Source organism: Podarcis melisellensis, assembly GCF_964234715.1.
Source record: "Podarcis melisellensis genome assembly, chromosome: 12".
Taxonomy (NCBI): domain Eukaryota; kingdom Metazoa; phylum Chordata; class Lepidosauria; order Squamata; family Lacertidae; genus Podarcis; species Podarcis melisellensis.
Window position 1 is genome coordinate 38,732,634 of NC_138544.1, and position 22,334 is coordinate 38,754,967.

Below are 22,334 nucleotides of genomic sequence, written 5' to 3' on the forward strand. Positions count from 1 at the left end.
TATTATTATTATTATTATTCAGGGTTTTGTAGGTTGCTGGGGAAGAAATAAGACATGACATAAAAAGGAATACTGCAGAGCTGAAGGAGGTTCCGAAAAGGGAAATCAAAATGATTTAAGGGCTAGGAACAAGGCCTTTATGGGAAAGGTTGCTACGTTTCAGGCTTTTTAATTTAGAAAAACGGGTAAGTAAGGAAAAATGCAATAGCAGTGTATAGAATTGTAGATGGGGAAAGTGGCTAGGAAGAAGCTTTTCTCACGAGTACCAGAACTCCAGACCATCCAATGAAGCTGGAAGTTGGAAGACTAGGACAGACAAAGGAATGTATTTCTTCACACGTTGCATTGTTAAAACTATGGGATTTGCTGCCACGAAAGGCAGCGAGGGCCACTAACTTGGATGGCTTTAAAAGAGGATCAGACAAATTCATGGTCAGCCAGCAGCCTGCTGGGAACCCACAGGCAGAACCTGGTGCTGCAGCAGCTCTCTCCCCACTAGTTCCCAGCACTGGTGTTGGAGGCTTACTGTCTATGAAAGTAGAGGAGGTAAAACAAAGCCATTGTGGCTGCAAGCTGTTGATAAGCTGCAGCAGCCTATTTTTTGGAGAGAAAGAATCTATCTCTCTCTCTGACTACGACACACACACACACACTGTAAAATCCTTGATAAAAAGTTCTGGAGAAGCTGAAAACTTGCCACACTATCTATTTATTTATTACATTTATATACCGCCTTTGTCTTCCAATAATCTCAAGGTGGTATACATGGTTTTCCTTGCCATTTCATCCTCACAACAGCCCTGTGAAGTTGGGTTAGGCTAGTCCAACACTCTAACCATTATGCCACACTAGCTCTCAGTGTAACAATTTGGTTGGCGCCAGCTGTGGATTTTGGAAACTAGAATTTGCCAAGTCTGCATCACTGGTTGTGTTTTATTCCTTGGCCCACTGGGATGCTGCCATGCCAATCTGAACCCAGATTAGACCACCAAAATGTACAATTTCTGCCCTGAATAATGTATCTCTTTTCACCCTGGAAGCCACCTGCATTTGTCCCTATGTACCACCTCTAGTAAATGTCACTAAGGCTTTGTACACACTTTGTAGTAGATTCAAAGCACATGCTTTTTCTCAAAGAATTCTGGGCACTGTAGTTCACCCCTCAGAGTTACATTTCCCAGCAAACTGCAGCACCCAGAATTCCTTGAGAGCAGAAATGTGCTTCTGATGTGTTTTAAAGGTATATAGCCTCAGTTACCCACCTTTAAAATGGTAATAATATTGACTCTCCCCGCAGCAGGGCTGAAGCAATTAAAAGTGCTATAGAAAATATTAATAATTCAAAAGGGATTCAAAGGACATCATAGGGACCCGAGCGCAAAGTTGGCACGAGTTCCATCCTGTTTCCCGTCCCTCGGATAAGACCCTAATACCTCCTGCACTTGAAGCATTCTCCCCCCCCCTTGTTCCTTTGCCAACCTCTGCAAACAATTGGACTTCAGGGGTGCAGATTAAAGCTGCGTAGCAGGTGGCAATCTAATTGCTATCAACCTTGTATCTGCATTTATTTTGTCATCTGAACTCGCCTGCAGCTGGCTCTCAACCCTGATTATTTTTTGAGCAATTAGTTTACAGGTTCAAAGAAGGTATAGGCTTCAGATCCTCAATTTGCATGAAACATACAGTACAGAACCAAAGGCGGCAGAGGCCTGTGCGATTTGGGAGGTGGCAGCAAAGAGGAGGGCTTTGTACAGGTGCCATGTTTTGAATTAGGTGAAATATTTACCCAGGTTTCAAAGTAAGTGCCCTTTTCAGTCTATTCACAGGAAAGCTTTCATTGTACAATTTTGTATATATTGCCTGGTCTGGCCAACTGGTACCGGCTTGATACCAGCAGCTGAAAGAGAAGGATTATGCCAGCAAAAGGTGGCATATCCTCCATTGGGTTTGGGATGGTGCCAGCAAACAGCCAGCCAACTAGCAACTGTGAAGGGAGCACCACGAGTGGAACACATCCTTCTTTTCATCTACAGGAATAATGAAATCTATTTCAGAAGCCCGTGAAACAGCATAATTAATAACATTTTGTTTCCAGGACTTTAGGTGTTAAAAGCAATCTCCTGTTACGAGACGAGTGTGAGACTGAGCCATAGCAATTTAAAGCAGCATCATTAGGTGTTTCAAATGTGTGGCGTGAATGTGGCTCAAGTTGGGACAACACCCAATTTAAAAAATCAGGCTGGACATATCTGAACTAATCCAGCAAGCTCTTCCCAGGATTCAGCCTGACAATTCGGGTGCAACAGAAGAGCTGAGCTGCTCTCCCAGGCTCAACAATAAGACCAAGTCTGAGAGCTGCAATTCATTCCATTTTAACACACAAGATGGCACCAAAGAACCATTTTAGCCCTATAGGAGTTTTTGTGCTGTTTGAGTGCAGTGGTGCAAGTCATCATTGCCATTCCTGGTTCCAGCTTGACAGATAAGTTTCTGTGTTGTACAGAGCTCTTTGGCATAGAGGAAGTGAGCTAATGCTGGTTTTAAGTTTTTGCAAGCACTGGTGGTCTTGCTTTGTAATCTCAGACCCCTGCTTCTATTCTCAGCAGCATCCCCAGCCACCTATGGACATGCCCCTTCTCCAAGAAACAGTTGTCCAAACATAATGGGTGGGATCCAGTGATGACTGCTGAAGAGAGGTACTCTATGCCAACAGAACAGAATTGTTTTCCTCTCCCTTGTAGCATCCTTGGGTTAGGGTTGGGGTTGGGGTTGAGGGACCCTCTGAAGTCAATTTAGTTGGGGCACCGGGGAGAGTTCCCCCCCCCAAAACAGTCTAGATGTTTCCAATGAGAGAGAATGCCTGCGCAAATAACAGTAATTAAAAAGGCTGAATCATACAATCATAAATGAACATATTACAAATGGCTGAAGAAACAGGTGCAAAGTGTATGAAGACATAATAGTACAAAGTAGTAAGGTAATCTGCTAGTAGTGCATCACTAAAGGGTATACAAAAATTTGCAAATGATCAGTATGCAGCAGTCTAGTTGTCCAACTTTTGCAAAGGTCAATAATGATCAATGGGGGAGTGTTCAGATAACCCATTTCAGGTGTTACAAATGTGAAATACATTAATTAGAGGGGTTGTAGTGCATATAATTAGTGCTGAGAGGGGACAGCTTTCCTTTGGTGTGTAAGCTTATGTGATCGATACCTGCCAAAAATATTACACAGCTTCAACATTTGAAATTCAAAGAACAAAATATTTGTTGCTGTCAAAGATACTGTGTTTCTACTCCTGAGCGATCGGTAGAACCAGCTTTAAGTGCTACTGCTAGAGGACAGAGCTGATAGCCTAATGCTGCTAATGTACATCAGGGCATATGACTGAGCTAGTCAGTTTGAAACCAGATCTACATCTGATTGGCCTGCCCTAATCCCTACTTAAAAATCTGAATCCATGCCAGTCCTTGGAACAGTTCCAGCCTGAATCAAGCTTTCTTGTCTAAAGTGCATATCAATCAATTTGGAAATCCCATTTGATATATATTTTTGTGTGCTTAGTATTTCACTATTAAAACAGTGAAAGTAGTTTGAAAGGAAGAGAAAATTGTGCAAGTGGCCCATCAGCCTAGGATGTGTCTGTTGATGAAGAGCAGACCAGATTTTTCAAATGACAGCTATTCACTCTGAAGTGGACTGAAACATGCCAAGCATCTGATCTAATGACGCCAAGCAGCCATGGCATCGTTCCAAGAGGAAAAGAAAACCCAGTGTGAGAAATAACCGGCAGAGGGACAGTAAATTAGGACACAAGCTGCACAGATCTGCACAGCATCCAAAATGAATGCTGGCACCATACAAAGAGGGCACTGGATTCTCACCCATTCCCAGAGGCTTCATATGCCAGCTCAGAAGGCTTGCCCCAACCAAAGCCACATCGCCCGAATGAACAGGTGCAGCCCCACCCAAACAACAACAATAGAGGACAAAGGAGAACAAATAAGCATTAAATCCAACCACAGTGTTACTCATCCTAGTAATCAGAGACAGGTGGCATTGGCTAATTCTGCCAGCCACAGGACCCCCTGGCTGCACATATTGGTAGGGTATAAGCTGCTATTAAATTGATGTTACTTGCAGTCACTACTAAGTTATGTGGCACAGCATATCAAATACAATAAACAAATAAATAATTTCATTTGTATGCCGCCTTTCCAAAGTTAAGACCGTGCTCAAGGCTGCTTACAACGTACAAAAAAAATACATAAGTACAAACATAACGAAAGTAATCATAAACAATAAACACAGCGTCAAAAAGTACACAACCTGAACCTTTTTTAAAGAAATAAAAAACTGCATTGATTTAGACGCTGCTTAAGATACGTTGTAACCAAATTTGGCACAATGGTCCCTAAGGTCAATAAGCAGTTTCCTGACTATATTTGGACACCATTTTGAAACTAAATAACAAGCTCAGTCTTTCAATAATGCACTGATTAGGACAACTATTAAGGTATTCTAACAAAAAAATTGCTACCATGGTCCTTCAGATCAAGCAGCAGGTTTTAGTCCACAGGTGGATATCATTGGATGCCATTTTGAATCAAAATGGTGGACTGAACCTTTCAAAACTGCACTGATTGACAGTAAAGGGTTACTGATGGTTTCTTAGAATTCCCAAATAATACCAGCAGTCCCTAATAGTTAATTGTATGGAAAGCCAATAAGAGATTTCAAGAATAAACACTAGTAAGTAATAGTAACTTGGTTTTTACCCACCTTGAGGCTTTACAATAAGGCAGAACACAGATTTTAAAATATATAAATACAGTGTTTAGAACCACCCAGAGAAGCAGTAGGTCCTTTAGTTGACAAATATGTGATAAAGCTTAAGGGAGACAGGAAAAATTGTTTTAAAAAGTAAGCCAATTCTTTGCATCAGTCTTCAGGTGCTCAGCCATGTTCCTGTGGGTACCACAAGCCAGATACCACAGCAATCCTACAGCTGCCTACAAAAGGCAGACAGCTTTGGACTGAGTTCTCTGTCTTAGTAGCCAGCTACTGTTTCCTGCTGAAGATTGGCTCCACACACCTCGAAAGCTATTGGTTTTTGAGTAAACTCAACATATGTTGAACTAATGGCAACTTTGTATGGATCACACTGCTGGTAAACGCACACAAGCATAAGCATTGCAGAAAGAAAGGCTGGCTATTTCTGGGTTCCTAGGAAATCTTTGTGTAGCTTTGCAAGATGGGTTTGATCTTGGTTCTCTGAAGAAACATGGCAAACCGAAAGATATGGAAACAGCAACAGGGAAGAACAGGGAACAGATCTCCAAGAGGAGATAAGTTTTTCTTCACTGTTTTGTAAAAGTAATTTTTGGAAAATTCTTTAAAAATATTTTTTGTGGGTAAAAGTAGCAAGTTATGTTGAATTTAATAGAACTTTCCTCCCAGGTAAGTCGGGATAGGATTGCAGCCTAAATATCTGAGAATCAGAGGAGTTTCCACTGTGCAAATTCATCCCATTCAATCTGTGTTAAGTTCTCAGACTTGCTCTCATGTGGATCATTTTTATTTCTTGATCTAAGTCTGAAGGAAGCAGCTTTTGGTTGCTGAATTTGGTTGCCTTACTTTGAGTGTGTTGACTGCTGGATTTTAATTTTTATTATGGGCAGGGGTCTTTAAAGCAGCACCAGATTTAGGTCACTGCAGGCAGTTCCTCAGCACAGGGCACTGATCGGAGGGGGTGCAAAATGTAGAAGATCCATAATTGAGAAGATCCATTTGGAGGCACCAAATGTTGGCCTTGCACATGGCGCCATATTAAGAAAGATTGCATACGTTTGCCTCTGTTAAAAGCTGGAAGTTACCTGGGCCTCTGAGCAGAGGCATATCTAGGCACTCTTGCACCCTTAGAAGGAGATGTATTGGTCCCTCTGAAGCCAGGACAGACCATGACCTAGAAACTCAAAAACTTTGCTTTTCATCACCTTTTGCTTAGGCGGGGCACCTAGAGGGCTGCTGCCCAGAAATCAGTCAAGCGGGCTCCTAGCCACTCCAAGCCAGAGCAGAGAGGCTCAACTTTTGCTCCCCCACCCCACGCCTGCCCCATAGGGGCCAGCTGCTAGGGGCCAAGGCACTTCCCTTCCCCATTATTATTGTTTGTTCGGAGGGCGTTTGGCTCTGCCACTTGGCTCCTTACCTCTGGCCTGCACCCTTGGCGGGGGCCAACCTAACCAATCCCTAGGTATGCCCCTGTCTCTGAGATGCCTTGCCTGGGACCAAGCCCCATTGAATTCAATTAGATGTGCTTCTTAGTAGACATGCAGCCCTGCAAGGAAGTGCATTTAGGATTGCATGGTTACAGGGTCTGAACCTCTTTGATTTAAAAAGGCTGCCTCTGAAGTTCAGTGGACGGCCCCTAGTTCTTGAATTCTGCCAATAACACACCCATTTTGTTTTGAGGGAGGCCTTCAGAAATCTTAACAAACTGATTGTGATGATACAGTGAAGAAGTTCTACAATATCCAGGCTATTCTTCCATGCCAAGGACCTGCATTAGTTCCCCATCAGCTTTCCCGTGTGTGGGGGGGGGGACTCAAGCCCCACAACATGGGTTTGGGACTCAGGACTGACCCCCTTCTCTGTGTACCCAACTTTCTGTGCCCTAGGGCACTCTCTGAGCCTCTTGTCTGGGTGCCTGGGTGCAGGGCTCAAAGCGCAGGTTGCTTACCAACAAAGCCCCAGGGCAGCCTGTTGTCTCCTTAATTCCACAAGCTGCTTTCCTCACCCTGCACAGCTTTTTATTATTTTGTAGACATTGATCCTCGAGGTCTTTTTGACTGAAGCTTTTTTTTAAAGCTGCCATCACGTTTTATTGTGTGCTCAAATTTAGCACCATCCTTTATGGAAATCCAGGCGACCCCTCTGCTCTTTGTGAGCAGGTGCCTACGGGTTTGCGAAGCCAACTGTTGGTCAAACTCACAAGAGGACACTGTAAAAGTGTTGGCTCCCCCTTTCTCCTTTCCCTACCTCCTGTGCTAGTGTGAAATCCAGTAGCTAACAAAGGTGGTGGTGAGAGCTGGGGGGGGTGCGTGGGGGGGGGGAGATGTGAGTACTTAAAGACCCGCTTTTCAAGCCCACTTACACGTCTGGGGATGATTTTTGTCTTCTTTTTTAAAGAGCCTGTTTTGAAAATCGGGGCAGAGGGGGTGGGGGTGGGAGCAGAGAGATGAAGAGGACAAACGCACAAAAAGATACCTGTTTGGTTTGCAAAGGGCCTGGAAATCACCCGTGAGCGACCATATATAATTTGATTTGCTAGGCAATCTGCGAAGCGATTGCCCATCATTTATAATGTTCATTGAGCATTTTGCTTAATTGTGTCTCTTTTTGTAAAGGAAGCACAGCCCCCTCCCGGCTCCGGAGCGCACAAGTGGCCAGATTCCCATGGACCAGCCCGGTCTGCAGCTTTGCGAAGCTTTCCCAAGCGCTCCGGCAGGGGCGGGGCGAGGGAGGCGTTAATAGCTCCAGGCCGGCTGGACAGGGAGGGGGGGAGAGAGAGGGAGCGAGGCGGGCGGGGGGCAGCGAGCGAGAGCGGAGAGAAAGCAGCTCGCGCAGGTACGAGCATCCTCCGCCGCCGCCCCTCCTCCTCCCTGCAGCCCTTGGCAACCCGCCGCCTTTGCAGGTGCTGCTTTTGAAGAGCGCCACCCCCGGCCCCTGGACGCTGCTCATTTCTTAGGAGAAGTGGGATTTATAGGGAGAGCCGCGGCTGATTAATCTGCGGGAGGCAAACAGAGGAAATCCTTCATGGGGGCGAGCGCGAGCACGCGCGCATCCCCAGAGCCACGAGGTACTCAGCAGCTCAAAAGCCACTCCATCTTCCATAGCGCTCAGGTGAGGGGCGCAGTGCCGCGTAGCTGCCGACAGGTGTCGCGCTGCGCGCGGCTTGGAAGCCCAGGGACGGAAAGAAACCTGTTGCAAGCGCCATGAACTCGCCTGGGTGTAGTGGTGTGTTGTTATCATCAACGCCTCTAAATATATATATATATGAATCGAGCCTCCTGCTTTAGGAAGAGATGAGGATCTGTTGGATCACAAGCCAAACTTACCGAGCAGCCCTCTCTCGGTTGATCTTGCTGAGCATCTCCCCAGCCTTTCTCCCCGGGGTTTGATCAGTCCCGTTTGCCGAAGGAAGGAATCCGAAAGCGACCTGGTAGATCTGCAGCCTTAGCTGGAGAAGGGCGAGCGATCCAGGATGGTGCTTCCTGCCTACTTGAGGAGGAGATCCGCCTTGAGTATCAAACGTAGATGCAAATCCGCGTTGGACACGCTGTGATATTTCAAGAAGACGTCCCCACCCCCCAACAATAAGTTCTTCGGCTTGGAGAAAGGCTTAGATATTGTTCGGCACAAAAAAAGTTTCGGTTGCCTCCTAAAAGCGGGAAATTTCCCCTTCCAGTGGCTGCAAGGAAATAAAAAGAGTTGATGAGCCATATACGTATATATATAGGCGGCAGCAGTGCGCCTGCGTTAAGCTGCTTTGCTGGCATCGCCCCTTCGAGAGCAATAAATACACTAATGAAAGAACGAATAATTCTCTCTCTCAATCTTTATTAACCCGCAAAGAAGGTTGGGAAAAAGAAATGCACTTCATTTTGCCCTATTAATCGCCAAAATGTGAATAATTCTGAAAGTAGATTGCCCCATACACGAAGCACAACCTGAACCTGCTCAGAGAGTTTCCCGCGGGGAGGGAAACACCCACCCAAACGGATTCGGGGGGCCAAACCCCACTTCAAAATGATCCCTTTCGTGCTTCAGACGTGTTTTGGGGCGTGTGGAATAGCAAATGTTGTACCGGAAGGCTTCCCCGACCCCCCCCCCCCAAAACAAGAGCGAAGTTTCGCCACATGCTCAGAGGGATCTTATCCCCTCATAAACGTTACTTTCCATTGCACATTCACAGGAGCCAGCACAGCCTGAGGCTGGAAGAGAGAGAGAGAAACCAAGGGGAAGATTGTAGAACTGCTGCAGGCCCGGCAGAGCGAGAGACAATTCTAACCGTTGATTTCACCCGCCGCCCCCACCTCACTTCGCCCCTCCTCAGCCGTAGCCCCACATCTTCTTCGTCTCCCCCCCCCCCCCACCGTCATTTGATTTGCCTCAGCAGCGCCTACAAATCGATGGCGTCCCATTTGTTACAGTCTTCCGAGGGTTCCGTGGAGAGAGCGGGGCGCGGGGGGGGGGAAGGCCCTGCCTCCCTCCGTCCCTCCCTCGTCTCCAGGCGCACAAGTGGTGGGATTCCCATGGATGCGGCCTGCTCTGCAGCTTGGCCCTGGGGAGGTGGGAAAGGGAGGGAGGGGGCAGGAGGAGACACGGCGACCCCCAGCTTGAAAGGCCTTGAAAAGAGGCTCTTTTATGGCGCATTTACCAGCCGAGGGCTGCTCAGGTACCAGCTCCTCGCCGAGGGCGCGCCGCGCCGTGCTAGGCCCGTGCTTGCAGGTGCGCCCGCAAAGTGGCCGCCTCGGCGCCTTTTGTGGCGGGCTTTTATTCGCGAGGGACTTTTGTGTTCCTTCCCTCAGAGGCCGCTCCGCCTTGTTGTCCCATTAGCGCCGCCGGGCTGGGGGCGCCATACTGCTTTGTGGACGGGCCTCTGGCCTGCCCCATTGACTGTTTTCAGAGGAAGCTGCGACCATGGGGGGAAACAGCATGGAAGCCAGCTTAGCCCGGCGACTCACGTTTCTCTCAGCCCCCAGGATTACAAGGCGTCGGAGCAGGGGCAAGAAGGGGGTCAGGGCACCCAGAGAGGTTGCCAGCACCCCCTACAGAGAGGAGAAAGACCAGTCAGATTTATCTGAGAAAGAACTCAGTGGAACTCCAAAGCCTTATTAGATTACTTGTGGGCCTAAATAAATATATCCTCTCACCAATTCTGCTTATATGATTCCAGTAGGTGCACCAGACCTGATATCTGTATCTATTTCAGTGGCCTCTCCCAACACCTTAAGCGTATGAGGCAGCGGAGAATGTGGAAACTGTCTGTGCATGTAGAAATATATAAGGGCACACCTACTGGGGATGGAGAAAAATAGGTGTGACTTCACAGCAGATGCTCACACAGCAAATGAGCTTGTGAATGTTGCCATGCAGGGTGTTCACTGTTCAGTTTGTGCCCTTTTTTCCTATGTGAGTCCATCAAGAAAAGAATTGGCAATACAGTGCTAGCCTACAGCTGCCTACACAGAAGTCCCACGGGGACCAGTATGCCTTACTCCCACTGAATCAGAAGACCATGAGAAAGCCCCTGCTGGGTCAAACCAAAAGTCCATCATCTAGTATACAGTGCCCTTTTGCATTCAGAGGCCATCTGTAGCTCAGTGGTAGAGCATCTGCAGAAGGTCCCAGGTTCAGTCCTTGGCATCTTCAGGTAGGTCTGGCAGAGACTCCTGTATGACATCCTGAAGAACTGCTGCCAGTCAGTGTAGACAAAACTGAGCTAGATGGATCAATGGTCTGAGTATAAAGCAGTTTCCTGTGTTCATAGATGCCTCTGGGAAGCTCAGAAGTAGATATGGCAATGAAAGCAAAAGAACTTCCCCCACCAACTAGTTTTCTGCCACCAACTGGTGTTCAGTGGCAGAGTGCCTTTTGAGTCTGAAGGCCACATTTAGTCATCGTATCTGCAACTGATTGATCTGTCTTCCATTAATCTCCTTTAAAAGCAGTGTGCAGTTAATTCTATAAAATGTGTACTGAGTTAAGAAATGCTGCCTTGGAGAAAGTGGATGGAGGAATATCTATATATCTCATCATACTGAAACCTGGGGTTATCCAATAAAGCTGAATGTTGGATGATCCAGGGACAGACAAAGGAAGTAGTTCTTTACACTCTGCATTGGCAGACTATGGAATCTGGTGACCTTGGATGGCTTTAAAAGGGGATTACACAAGTTCATGGAGGAAAAGGCTATTAATGACTACTAATCATGACCGCTGTATATTAGCTCCTGTATTGGAGGAAGTATGACACTGAATACCAGTTTCTGGGAAAGTCAAGCCTGCTTGTGGGCTTCTCATAGAGGTTAGGTCCCTCTGGGAAACAGTATGCTAGTCTGGATAGGCCTATAGTATGATCCAGCAAGACTTGTCTCATGCTCTTATGCTTTCTTTTTTTTCTATCTCAGATTTTTTGCTAAATCTCCTGAATGAGTCTATGTTCCAGCATTATAGAACCTCCCTCTATCCACTTTCTTGACAATATTGCATAAATGTATACACCTCTACCATGCCCTGTTTTTTTCTGGACAATACGTATACAGTTATCCCTGGTTCATTAAGTTGAGTCACCTACTGTTCCATAGTCCCATTGTGCAGCATTTTGAGATTTTCCTCCAATGTAAATAAAAGCTTAATTGATGTAGGTCCACCCCATACAGGTAGAAGATTGTAACTACAAAGTCATCCCTCAAATGTAGGAGATAATCAAATTTCTGACCCTGATGCCAGTAGTCTGTCTTGTATTACCTGGAATCTGAACACTCATGCTTTCCTAAAACTGTGACCCTTTCCAGATGTTTAATCTTACTTAGACATTTTATTATTGACACCTGATCATAAATTTCATACTGTACACATGTCTAATCTGAAGTTCCCATTTCCTTGTTACATGGGAATTACTCCCATGTAACTTGGTATAGGACTGCAGCTAATTTGTTGATCTGATGCATTTTACTTGATTGACTAGCAAACATGAACTTCTAAAGAAAGTGCATACTTTATTTTGCACCTGTATAGATTGCAAATGCATAATCTTAGAAGAGGGCCTCATCTTGCGTATGAAAGGAAAGCAATATTGAACCTTCTATATGCATTTTTGTATTAATATTACAAATAATTAAAAATAATGGATCTTAAAAGATAAAGTGTTTTTTTTAAGGAATCACTTATTTCCCCAGGTTTTCCATTCTGTATTCGGCTTTGAAGACCTAAGGCTTAGCAACATCAGGAGGGCCACAATTTCCTCACCAATGAACTACTAGAGGAATATTTTGCTTTGCCTCCTAATGACAGCACTTTGCATAGGTGGAAATAATACACTGTCCAACCCTTGGTAATCACACCTACTGATCTAGACCTAGTGTGCCATTTAAAATTTACCTCAGCTTTGCTACTGTAAAGACTTCCATATTTGGGTGGGTTGTCTACTTCTGCTCTTTGCCCTACTAGCAAGTTCCAGTGCTAGAGGCAGGATTCCAATGACTGTCCTCTTTTATATTTTCAAAGAGAGAGCATTACTTGATTGTCCTAGTACACAGGGTGAGTTGCACTGAACACAAAATATCTTACTATGCAATCCTATACATGTCTACTCAAAAGTAAGTTCCATTGAATTCAAATGCATATATTCCAGGGTAAGTGCATAGGAAGTCTAATTGCTTCTCAGCAGATGTGTAGGATTGTGCTGTTAGTCTGGAAAGAATTTACTGAGAATGCAATAGTATACCTGCCAACTCACAAGCCCCACTGAGTTCAATAGATTTTATTTTCAGGTAATACGTATAGCACATTGCATATATTTCCTATGTCCTAATAAAATCATTGGGGCTTAAACCCAAGAGTACAGTGGTACCTCAGGTTACATATGCTTCAGGTTACAGACTCCGCTAACCCAGAAGTAGTGCTTCAGGTTAAGAACTTTGCTTCAGGATGAGAACAGAAATCGTGCTCCGGTGGTGCAGCAGCAGCAGGAGGCCCCATTAGCTAAAGTGGTGCTTCAGGTTAAGAACAGTTTCAGGTTAAGTACGGACCTCCGGAAGGAATTAAGTACTTAACCTGAAGTACAGTACCACTGTATATGGTTGCAGCTTCCCTTAATCATACAACGGGGTTCACGAACAAGGATCCTATCCTCAGATTTAGGCTACAATTTCATACCTACTTATCTGGGAGTAAGTCACACTGAAGACAATAGATTGTGTTCAATAGATTCCACTTCTAGGAGGGCTTTGGTAGCTACTAGAGCAGCTGCTACATTTGCAAAGGGTCCCAGGTTCGATTCCCTGGTGTGTCCAAGTAGAACTGGGAAGGAAGAACTGCCAGTCAGTGTAGACAGTGCTGAGCTAGGTAGACCAATGGTTTGACTCAGCATAAGGAAACTGCCTATGTTCCTGTGTACCAAATTATCCATTCTGAGGGCAAACCTAAAATACCTTACCCTGGCAAGGAGGGTGGGAAGACATATTAAATCAATGTAATGTATAAGCCTTGGGGTAGGTTGTGAAACAGTTATGTGACATCTTTGATACAAAGAATTATACTGCAGAGAAAAGAGTCTGGTGCATGGTGGCAAAACACCGATTGGCTATCACAAGTTACAGATAGGTAGCCGTGTTGGTCTGCCATAGTCAAAACAAAACAAAATTCCTTCCAGTAGCACCTTAAAGACCAACTAGGTTAGTTCTTGGTATGAGCTTTCGTGTGCATGCACACTTCTTCAGTGTATCTGAAGAAGTGTGCATGCACACGAAAGCTCATACCAAGAACTAACTTAGTTGGTCTTTAAGGTGCTACTGGAAGGAATTTTTTTTTGTTTTGGCTATCACAAGACTCTCTTCCTCTATCCCAGTCAGGGCCCACTCTACCAAGAGACAAATTGAGGCAGCTGGTTTTGGGTGTCACTGAAAGCAAAATGATTAGTTATTTAGTGTGTTATTGTTCTTTTTTGGTGCCACAAAGGGGGAGAGGCAATTGGGGAAATTGCTGCCCCAGATGCCAAAATAACTTGGCTGTACTTGAAGGAGGGCAGGACACTCTAATTAATGCAGCAAGATATCATGGACTGGTCCTTGTCCCAGAGGTGCTCAGAGTGAGCAAAAGTCTAGGATCCCACACTGCAAAATTGAGGGGCCTTCAAATGCAGCAGGGCTGGCTTACTGTATTTTAAAGTGAATGACCTGATGCACATTATGGAGTCACTTATAACATAGCTAAATACCTAAGTGCTGCACCCCACCCTTTCTGTAACTTTGCTACTATTTATGAAACTGATTCAGCTGCAGGCAAAATTGAGCCAAACAGGAGAAGAACAACCCATTATCCTGAATATAATAATACAGTATCAGAGCTGAGTATGTGTGGATCTGTGTGCATCATCTATCCACTCTTTCTTTAGATGGAAATGCTATCTTGACTGTAGGCTAATCTCTACAGTGAGAGACCCAAATCCAGGTGTAAGATTAGGCATAAGCAGCCCAATCCTACACATTACTTGATAAGAAGTAAGCCCCATTGAATTCATTTGAGTTTACTCACATGCAATTGTACATAGGATTGCAACAGGATTGCACACCTAATTAGGAATAAGTTCCATTCAACACCATTGGGTTTACTTCTGAATAGATGGAGATACGGTTGCACTGCCTATCATTTGGAGCTGTGGGATATGAGAGGTAACCAATGTCTCCTCTTCATTAGAGTCTACCAGGGCCTGTAGCACAGTGAAGAAGTGCCAGAAATGGAATCATGGCTAGATTTAAAGGGTTCTTCCTGTAGACAGCTCCAACTTGGAGCTGGATTGAATAATTTTCCATTTCTCTCTGGCAGTGGCGTAGCGTGGGTTGTCAGCACCTGGGGCAAGGCAAGTAATTTGCGCCCCCTAACGTATGGATTTGCGCCCCCTAACCCTAACTCCCAGATGTTGCGGCCGGTGCGGCCGCACCCCCCCCGCACCCCCCACGCTATGCCACTGCTCTCTGGTATTCTCTAACTCCATCTTGACTGTGAATTCTGCTCCCTGCCTTGCAGGCCTTTCCCCACGTGGCCTGGGAGGGCAGGGCCCTGATTAATTCCAGCTACAAATGCTGCGGCTGCTGAAGAGGCCAGACACCTGCGATCCTCCTGAGGTTGCTGGATTCCAACTGCTGTCAGCCCCAACTAGCATGGCCAATAGCCAGGGATTGTGGGAGTTGTAGTCCAATAAAATCTGTACAGGTTCCCCATTCCTGACTCCAAACCTTACTGTCTGCTAGGTAGAAAGACAGAGGAGGAACAGGATTGCATGTGGGGGTTGTGTGCATTCTGGAAGTGTTTAAGCTACAATTTATAACATGTATATAAGCATATTTCATTTATAACGTGCTTGACTATTTTTATAGAGTGGCTCACCACCACAGGGACAACTAGCTATCATTCTACTTTTAAAGTTGGGAACCTGCATCTGGAAAAAACCACTTGCCCAGGAACACACAAATAGCAGCAGTGGGCATGAACTCAGGTCTCCAAGATCCCAGTCCATTTCATTGTGCACATGCTTTGTGATATTTTTTTTCCATGTTATCCAGTGGTTAGACCCATCACCACACTGAGGAGCCACAAATTTATCTCCACTGCTGGGATTAAGGGCAACTACCTCTAGTGCAGAGAAAGTATCCAGGCTGGTTTGAGAGCCTGATACAAATTAGCCATACTAAATGTAAGTGTTCCAAAAGGTCAAGGTAACACATGCAAAGTAGGTAGCTGGAGAGAGTAAGCCAAGCTAGACACTGCGGGAGTCCGGGGGCGGGTGGAGACAGAAGGCAACTTGTGACTTGGTGAGTAATCTTTAAAGGATTGTCCCCATCGAAGGGCGAGCATGCATTCTTCACTAAACGTATAAACCACGGGAGCAGCTCCAATTGCAGTTCGCACTGATAATCTGTGATGAATGAACGAATCGATTCAAAGCGCTGATCAATCCACGAACGCTTTCACCCTTACCATGTTTTTTATTTCCTCTCCTCTTTTTCGAATGGATTAGTGCAAAATCCAGGACGTTCCAAGAATTAAGCCTTTGTTCGCTACCGTGCCGGTCTATTCTCCGGAGATTTTTCCCCGTGTTATCGCGGTTTGTGAAAGGCTTTGAAGTCTGGTCATTCATTACCCTTCTGCCCTTAGCTTTGCACTGCATGGACCGAGAGAAGCGCTGCCTCTTATCTGTATTTCTGCACTGTGCAAAAGGCGCTTCCCGTAAAGTGTGTGTGTGCGCGCGCGCGCGCGATCTACCTCCAGCGGTAATACCCCCCTATTCTAAACACCAACACTCGGAGGTCCTACAAAATTCAGCAAAAATGGGGAAAAGGCTCAGTGTAGTATTACTCAGAATCCAAAACAGACTTAATATTATCAGGCGCAATTTGTCTAGCGCTCGCAGCACAGCGATCGCCCCGACGGTTCTCAGGACACGAGGTAGCTCTTTACCAATCTGAGAAAGAGAAAGGACTTCTTCTTCGACAAGAGAAACTGTACGCAGATACCTGCGTGCTTCTCTATTTCCGCGTTAACTGTGTTTAAGGTTAGAGTGGGAGTCATTGCACAGCTTTAAGGGCAGAAAACATTGCTCCGTAAGATGACATTTTGGCCAGGCAGGTTCAGAATCCCTAATTCTTTCATCAGCCGGGAGGGGGGCGGGGAAGCTAGGAAACGATCGCTGCAACTTAGGGTTTGAATTTAAGAGGAGTAGAAGGCAGATGACAAAGGGTGGGGAGAGTAAAAATCCGATATGTTTAAAAATCGATAAACACCCAATCACAAGGAGCTGATGTAATTTGGTCTGATGTATTAGGGGAAAGATGTCCTTAACTTCGGGTGTCATGAAAACGCTCACAATGCAAGCCAATCAACCCACGCTTCGGTTGTTCCTGTTAAAGGGCAGACAAAATCGTGGTTCAGCTTCACTGGCCTCTCTCCAATGCGTAGAGAACTATATAGATCTGTGCGTGCGGTGGGTGCAGAGGTGCTTGCACAAAGTCACTTCAGTACTCTCCTACTACCTCGTTGTCAAGACATGCCGCCGCCACCACCACCATCAAATCCTTTGCCAAGCGCAGTAGATAGTCCCGGATTGCTACCAACCCCAATACTATAGCAGCCGCTATTACATAGTAGGGACAGGAGCGCAAGGGCTGGAAAACGCCCTCCCTGGTGCTCGTGGTGAGTTTGGAGGGCGGGCAGAATCAAAGAGTGCGAGTTGTCCTGGAGCAGGGATGGGCAAGCTGTGGCCCTCCAATGTTTTTTGTTGGACTCCAACTCCCATCACCCCGTCCACCATTGCAAATGATGAGGAATGATGGGAGTTGGAGTCCAAAGCATCCGGATGACCACAACTTCCCTGTCGCTTTGCCTAGAGATTAGACAAATTCATGGCGGAGTAGGTAGGCTCTCGGTGGCTACTAGTCACGATGGCTGTGATCTGCCTCCAGAGTGCGAGACAGAATGCTTCCCAAAACCCGTAGCTCCAAACCGCAGAGAGGGAAAGTGCTATTGCGCTCAAGTCCTGCTTGGGGGTTTTCCCTTTAGGCTTCTGGTTGGCCGTTGTGAGAACAGGATGCTGGACTAAGGATCCAGCAGGACTCTTCTTATGCTAACTAATAACTTTAAAACGTGTCTGTTCACCCTGGCATGCGGCAGCTGGGAGATGCTGTTTCTGGCAGCCTTGAAACTATTAACTGTGTGAGTGTATGTTTCCCATGTTATTAACATTTTTTTAAAGGTTTAAAATAGTTTTTAAATGTTTGTCTCATTTCTAATGCTATTTTCCACCCTGGGCTCCCTTTGGGAGAAAGATAGGTTAGCAAACAAACAAATAAATAGGCATGGAGAGATGTGATGGAGTGTACATAGTGAAATATTTACATTTTGTAAAACAACAATAACGGGAGGAAACTCTTTTTGAAAAGTATGCCTCGTGTTCTTTGATCTCTGTTTTCAGCTGAGTAATTGGATATTGTCCAAAATTGCAGGCCAGTGCAAAACCAGTATGCCAGAAGAAATTCATTCTGTATTAAATTATCGAGGAGGCAGTTATGGCGATAGACCTGGAAACTCAGCCTCATTGCTTGGGAAATGCCCTGTTCCCCATATCTCAACCTAAAGCTCATTTCTTGCGCAGTTTCACTCCTCGCTCCCTCTGCCCTAACTCTCGGTCACCGGCTTCATTCCTCTATTCTCGTTTGTTGTTTGATTTACGGTGGGTAGAAAATCCCCTTGGCCCCAATGGGGTTCTTTCTGAGTAGACACCTGCGCATCTTCCACTACTCCCCACTAATTTCACTTGCTCTTACTTTGCAGCCCGAACGCAGGCATCTGTAATCTTTTACCCCGGATTACTGACTCGCAGTAACCACTCTTGGTGGATCCACACTCACAGTCAGCAAAGTGGGCGAGGCTTTCCAGTTTCACAAAGTAAGTGAAAGGGGAGGCCTCCTTCTTAACCTCCTTTTCTTATGAGTGTGATCGCATGGTTAAGTAGAAACTAATTCAAATAAAGCAACATTGAGATTTTTAAAAAACCAACCATTCTCTGAATGGTCAGGATTTCCCCCCTGGTGTAATGCTCCAGATCGGAGTTCACAGCGTCTAGGTTTAAGGGACTGGTGTTCTGCGCCCACGTTAATGACATTCCCAAAGGTTTCCTGGTGTTCATTTGCGCGCTTGCGGCGCAAAGTCGTCTGGCTTCTACCGGCTAATAAAGACACCACGGGCAGGATCCTGCTTTCGGAGAGGCAAGGGGGCGTCGTTGGTTGGGCTCATTGGCAAAGAAGGTGGGCTAGCCAAGTGCGTTGGCTTTTTGCTGAGCGTTTTCCTCGCGGCCCTCCAACAGCAGAGGCACAATGGCACCGCGCTGCCTGCCAGTCCCGTGGCCTTCCCCGCGGCGCGGCGGACGTGCACCTGTAGCTCCCACAAACCAGCACCCCATTGGACCATCCGCTGCGCAAAAGAGACGGCGACGGGCAGCAGGCAGCGCTAACTGGAGAGTGGCAGGAGAGAGCGCGCGCGCCGGCCTCCTCCCCCGCCGGCCCCGCCTCCTGTCCAGGAGCCGTCTAGGTGTGCGCGACCCCCTCCTCCTCCTTTACCGCGGGGTCCCTCCACTGCCCCCCTCCACCTCCGCCTGGCCGAGCTCCGATTGGCTGTCGCTGTTGGTTAATGGCACGCGCCTGCGGTTGTAGTTATAAGAATCCTCGCGTGCCAGCCCTCAGCTCGTGTATGTCCGCAGCCTCCCTCTGGGGAGAGAACGCGCGCGCGAAAGCCCGAGGCCGGAGTCGCGGCAAGTCGAGGCGCCGCAGGAGCCCGAGGCGGGGGGCTGAGGAGAAGGAGAAGGAGGCGGCGGCGGCGCCTGGCCTCGTCCCGCTCCCTGCTGGACAGTGTCCCGCCATGGAGGCGGTGTTGCTGGGGCACTTCCCCGCGGGGTTGGACTCTTTTACCTCAGCGCCTTACTTCGACGACGAGGACTTCTTCACCGACCAGTCGTCCCGCGACCCCCTGGAAGGCGACGAGCTGCTGGAGGCCGACGTGGACTTCCTGTCGCCTCAGTTCCAGGCCTGCTACCGCGCCGGCGGCGACGGAGGGGCCTGCGTTGGCGCCGGGCCCGGGGGTCAGCCGGAGGGCGCCTTCTGCTGCGAGGGGGCGGCGGGCAGCTTCTCGTCGTCCTTCTCGCCGCCGTCGTCGCCGTCGTCGAGCAGCTTCGGGGCCGAGTGCTGCGGCAGCGCGGCGTCGCCCCGGGCGGGCCTGAAGGCGCTGAGCGCGGCGGCCGCGGCGAGGCGCCGGCGCCGGGTGCGCTCCGAGGCCGAGCTGCAGCAGCTGCGTCAGGCGGCCAACGTGCGCGAGCGGCGGCGGATGCAGTCCATCAACGACGCCTTCGAGGGGCTGCGCTCGCACATCCCCACGCTGCCCTACGAGAAGCGCCTCTCCAAGGTGGACACGCTGCGCCTCGCCATCGGCTACATCAACTTCCTCAGCGAGCTGGTCCAGTCCGACCTGCCCTTGCGCGGCGCCGGCACCCAGAGCCCCTGCCAGCCCAAGAAGGTCATCATCTGCCACCGCGGGACAAGTAAGTGCGCGCGCCGCCCTCCGACCGGCACCCGAGAGAGGCGCGCGCGCTGGTCGGCGAAGGAAGGCGCTTCCTGCGCTAAGGCGGCTCTCTCGAAAGCCGCTCCGGCGCGCGCCTCAAGACGCAGGCGCCCCCGCAGTCTAGGTCAAGCGCGGCGCTCGTGTTTGCCTCGCTTTCTCCCCCAGGAAGACATGTACACGCTGGCATCACCCAGCCCTGAAAACCCCACCTTAAGCTCCTCTCACACTCTGCCACACGTTCCCCCCCGCCCATGGGCGCACGAGCCAACCCTGGCACGCAAACATACCCACTCTCGGACTTTTAGGGTTGGCGTTTTCACACGCGGGGAGACCCGCAGACGCGCGCGTGGAAATTCTCACCCGCACGTACCAGGCACATTTGTTGTACACAGACGCAAATGCAAGCAGTTCGGGAAAGATAAAGAGGAAGGAGCGCACGCTCGTGGAGACAGCAGGCGCTCGCTGTTTCTCAAGTGCGCTCCTCTCGTCCGCACCCGCAAACTCTTCAGGTCTAGACAGCTAGAGGTTGGAAAGGAATCGCCGCCACGACTAGGCAACTCTCTCTCTCTCTCTCTCTCTCTCTCTCTCTCTCTCTCTCTCTCTCTCTCTCTCTCTCTCTCTCTCTCTCCTCTCTCTCTCTCTCTGTCACCACACGCGCGGCCAAGCGAGCGCACGGATTCATGTGCGCGCCCTAGCTTCAGGAGGGCTAGTCCTACGGAGTAAGACTGGCATATGCGCCTTTTGCGCGAATGCAAGGAGCCTCATTGTGGTTAGGAAAAGATTTAGAAATCTGGCTGGTTGAAGACTCCTACGTGCTATGCTAAAAGTTTCTCCTGACCCCTTTCTCACTCTAAAGGAATGCGCTTCCTAGTCGGTGTTTTCCTCCAAGCACCTAGGAGCAGTCCGGGTGGACTTGGGATGCAGATATTAAGAGTTCTCTCTATATTAGATGATAGATAGATAGATAGATAGATAGATAGATAGATAGATAGATAGATAGATAGATAGATAGATAGATAACCGCAGGGCGGTGTGCGTTGCCGCTGCGTGCAACAGGCGTTGAACGCCAAGGTTAGCCAGAGCACCTGCTGCTGTCCTGCGCTATAATAGCCTAGAGAGAAGACGGGGCGCTTTGGCGCAGGTGTTGATTCTTTCCTGTATTCGGTGAGAATACTGCGATTGTGATTCACCCCTCTTCCTCTCTTTTTCTCCAGGATCTCCTTCTCCAAGCGACCCAGATTATGGACTTCCTCCTTTGGCTGGGCATTCTCTCTCCTGGACTGACGAGAAACAGCTGAAGGAACAAAACATTATTAGGACTGCTAAAGTGTGGACCCCTGAAGACCCTAGGAAATTAAACAGCAAGCCTTCCCTAAACAACATAGAAAATGAACCCCCCTTTGACTTCGTAGCATGAAATGTGAAAGTTACTGGGTTGTAAATATCAATAATCTTTATTACCACTGTACATTTGTACTTTAAAGGCGTTTATTTTTCAAAGGTACTTTACAGAAAAGTATTCTAATGGCAATCAACTTTTTTTTATTTATCTATTTATTACTGTTTAGAGTTACAGGAATAGAACTGTCCTTTTGAATGTATAATTTATATAATTTATGCTAATTTAAAAATATGCAATGAATTTGAGATTTATCCACCAGCACCTTTTGGGCACAATTATTTGTTGGAAAAAGAAACATACACCCCAGAAAATGTGAACATAATTTATTACGATTTGTCGAATATGCCAGTTATATTTTATTATTAATAAACTTTGATTAAATCTGGAGGTGATTTTATTTGGAGGGGTGTGTGCATGAGTGGGTGGTGTATGTGTGTCTGAGGGCATCAGTGTTCAGCTATAACTTTAAACTGGACAAAACTACCTTGATCCCAAGAGAAGCTGCTTTGAGATGGGAATTGGTCTGTACCTATGCATTTAGCAATAAGAGACTTATCCTGCATTTACTATGAGTAGTTTTCTGGCCACATCTATGATGCAAAATCCTAATCCCAGTTTATTCTAGAGTAGAGTGACTCATCTGGATAGGATTACACTCGTGTTACAAACTTTCCTGGCAAAAGCTTCACCTACAAAATTTCCATGGGTCTGGCTCTCCCTCTGACACACAAAGCCCTCTTGAATGAATGTTGAACTCAAAAAAAGTTTGGAGACATATACAGACTATGGAGAGAATGGGTAACATTAATTTTAGTGTTTCAGTCTTACATTTTTATTCTCTAGCATGATACTTTTTCCTATAGATTTGTTTTCTTATGACAGCAGAAAGTCCTAGTTATAAATTTTAATGAGTTTTACTGAACCATTAATTTCAAATGAGTTCATAAACGGCCTTGGCCAGGTGAGATGAGAAATATCTATTGGGATCAATATAGATGTATATATGTATAAAAAGCTCTATGATGGGGAACGAGGATCTTCT

At 47.2% G+C, this 22,334-nt stretch overlaps 2 protein-coding genes across 2 annotated transcripts in view; one reads left to right on the plus strand and one right to left on the minus strand.

Annotated features, from left to right (window-relative positions):
* The window catches only part of PIP4K2A (phosphatidylinositol-5-phosphate 4-kinase type 2 alpha), a 190,482-nt gene extending 180,483 nt beyond the window's left edge, over positions 1–9,999 (minus strand). Inside the window, exons 1-2 of the mRNA XM_081882620.1 lie at positions 9,440–9,999; positions 8,118–8,470 (exon numbers count right to left, since the gene is read on the minus strand). The gene's annotated coding sequence lies outside the window, so the exon portion shown is untranslated. The remainder of the gene's footprint in view (positions 1–8,117; positions 8,471–9,439) is intronic.
* A 9,195-nt stretch (positions 10,000–19,194) lies between these two features.
* On the plus strand, positions 19,195–21,494 carry PTF1A (pancreas associated transcription factor 1a; the record flags this gene model as incomplete). The annotated part of the gene is made up of 2 exons (XM_081882835.1): positions 19,195–19,870; positions 21,105–21,494. The coding sequence occupies 2 exons, from the start codon at positions 19,195–19,197 to the stop codon at positions 21,305–21,307; spliced, it is 879 nt and encodes a 292-aa protein (XP_081738961.1). The 3' UTR covers positions 21,308–21,494.
* Between the last annotated feature and the right edge of the window lie 840 nt (positions 21,495–22,334).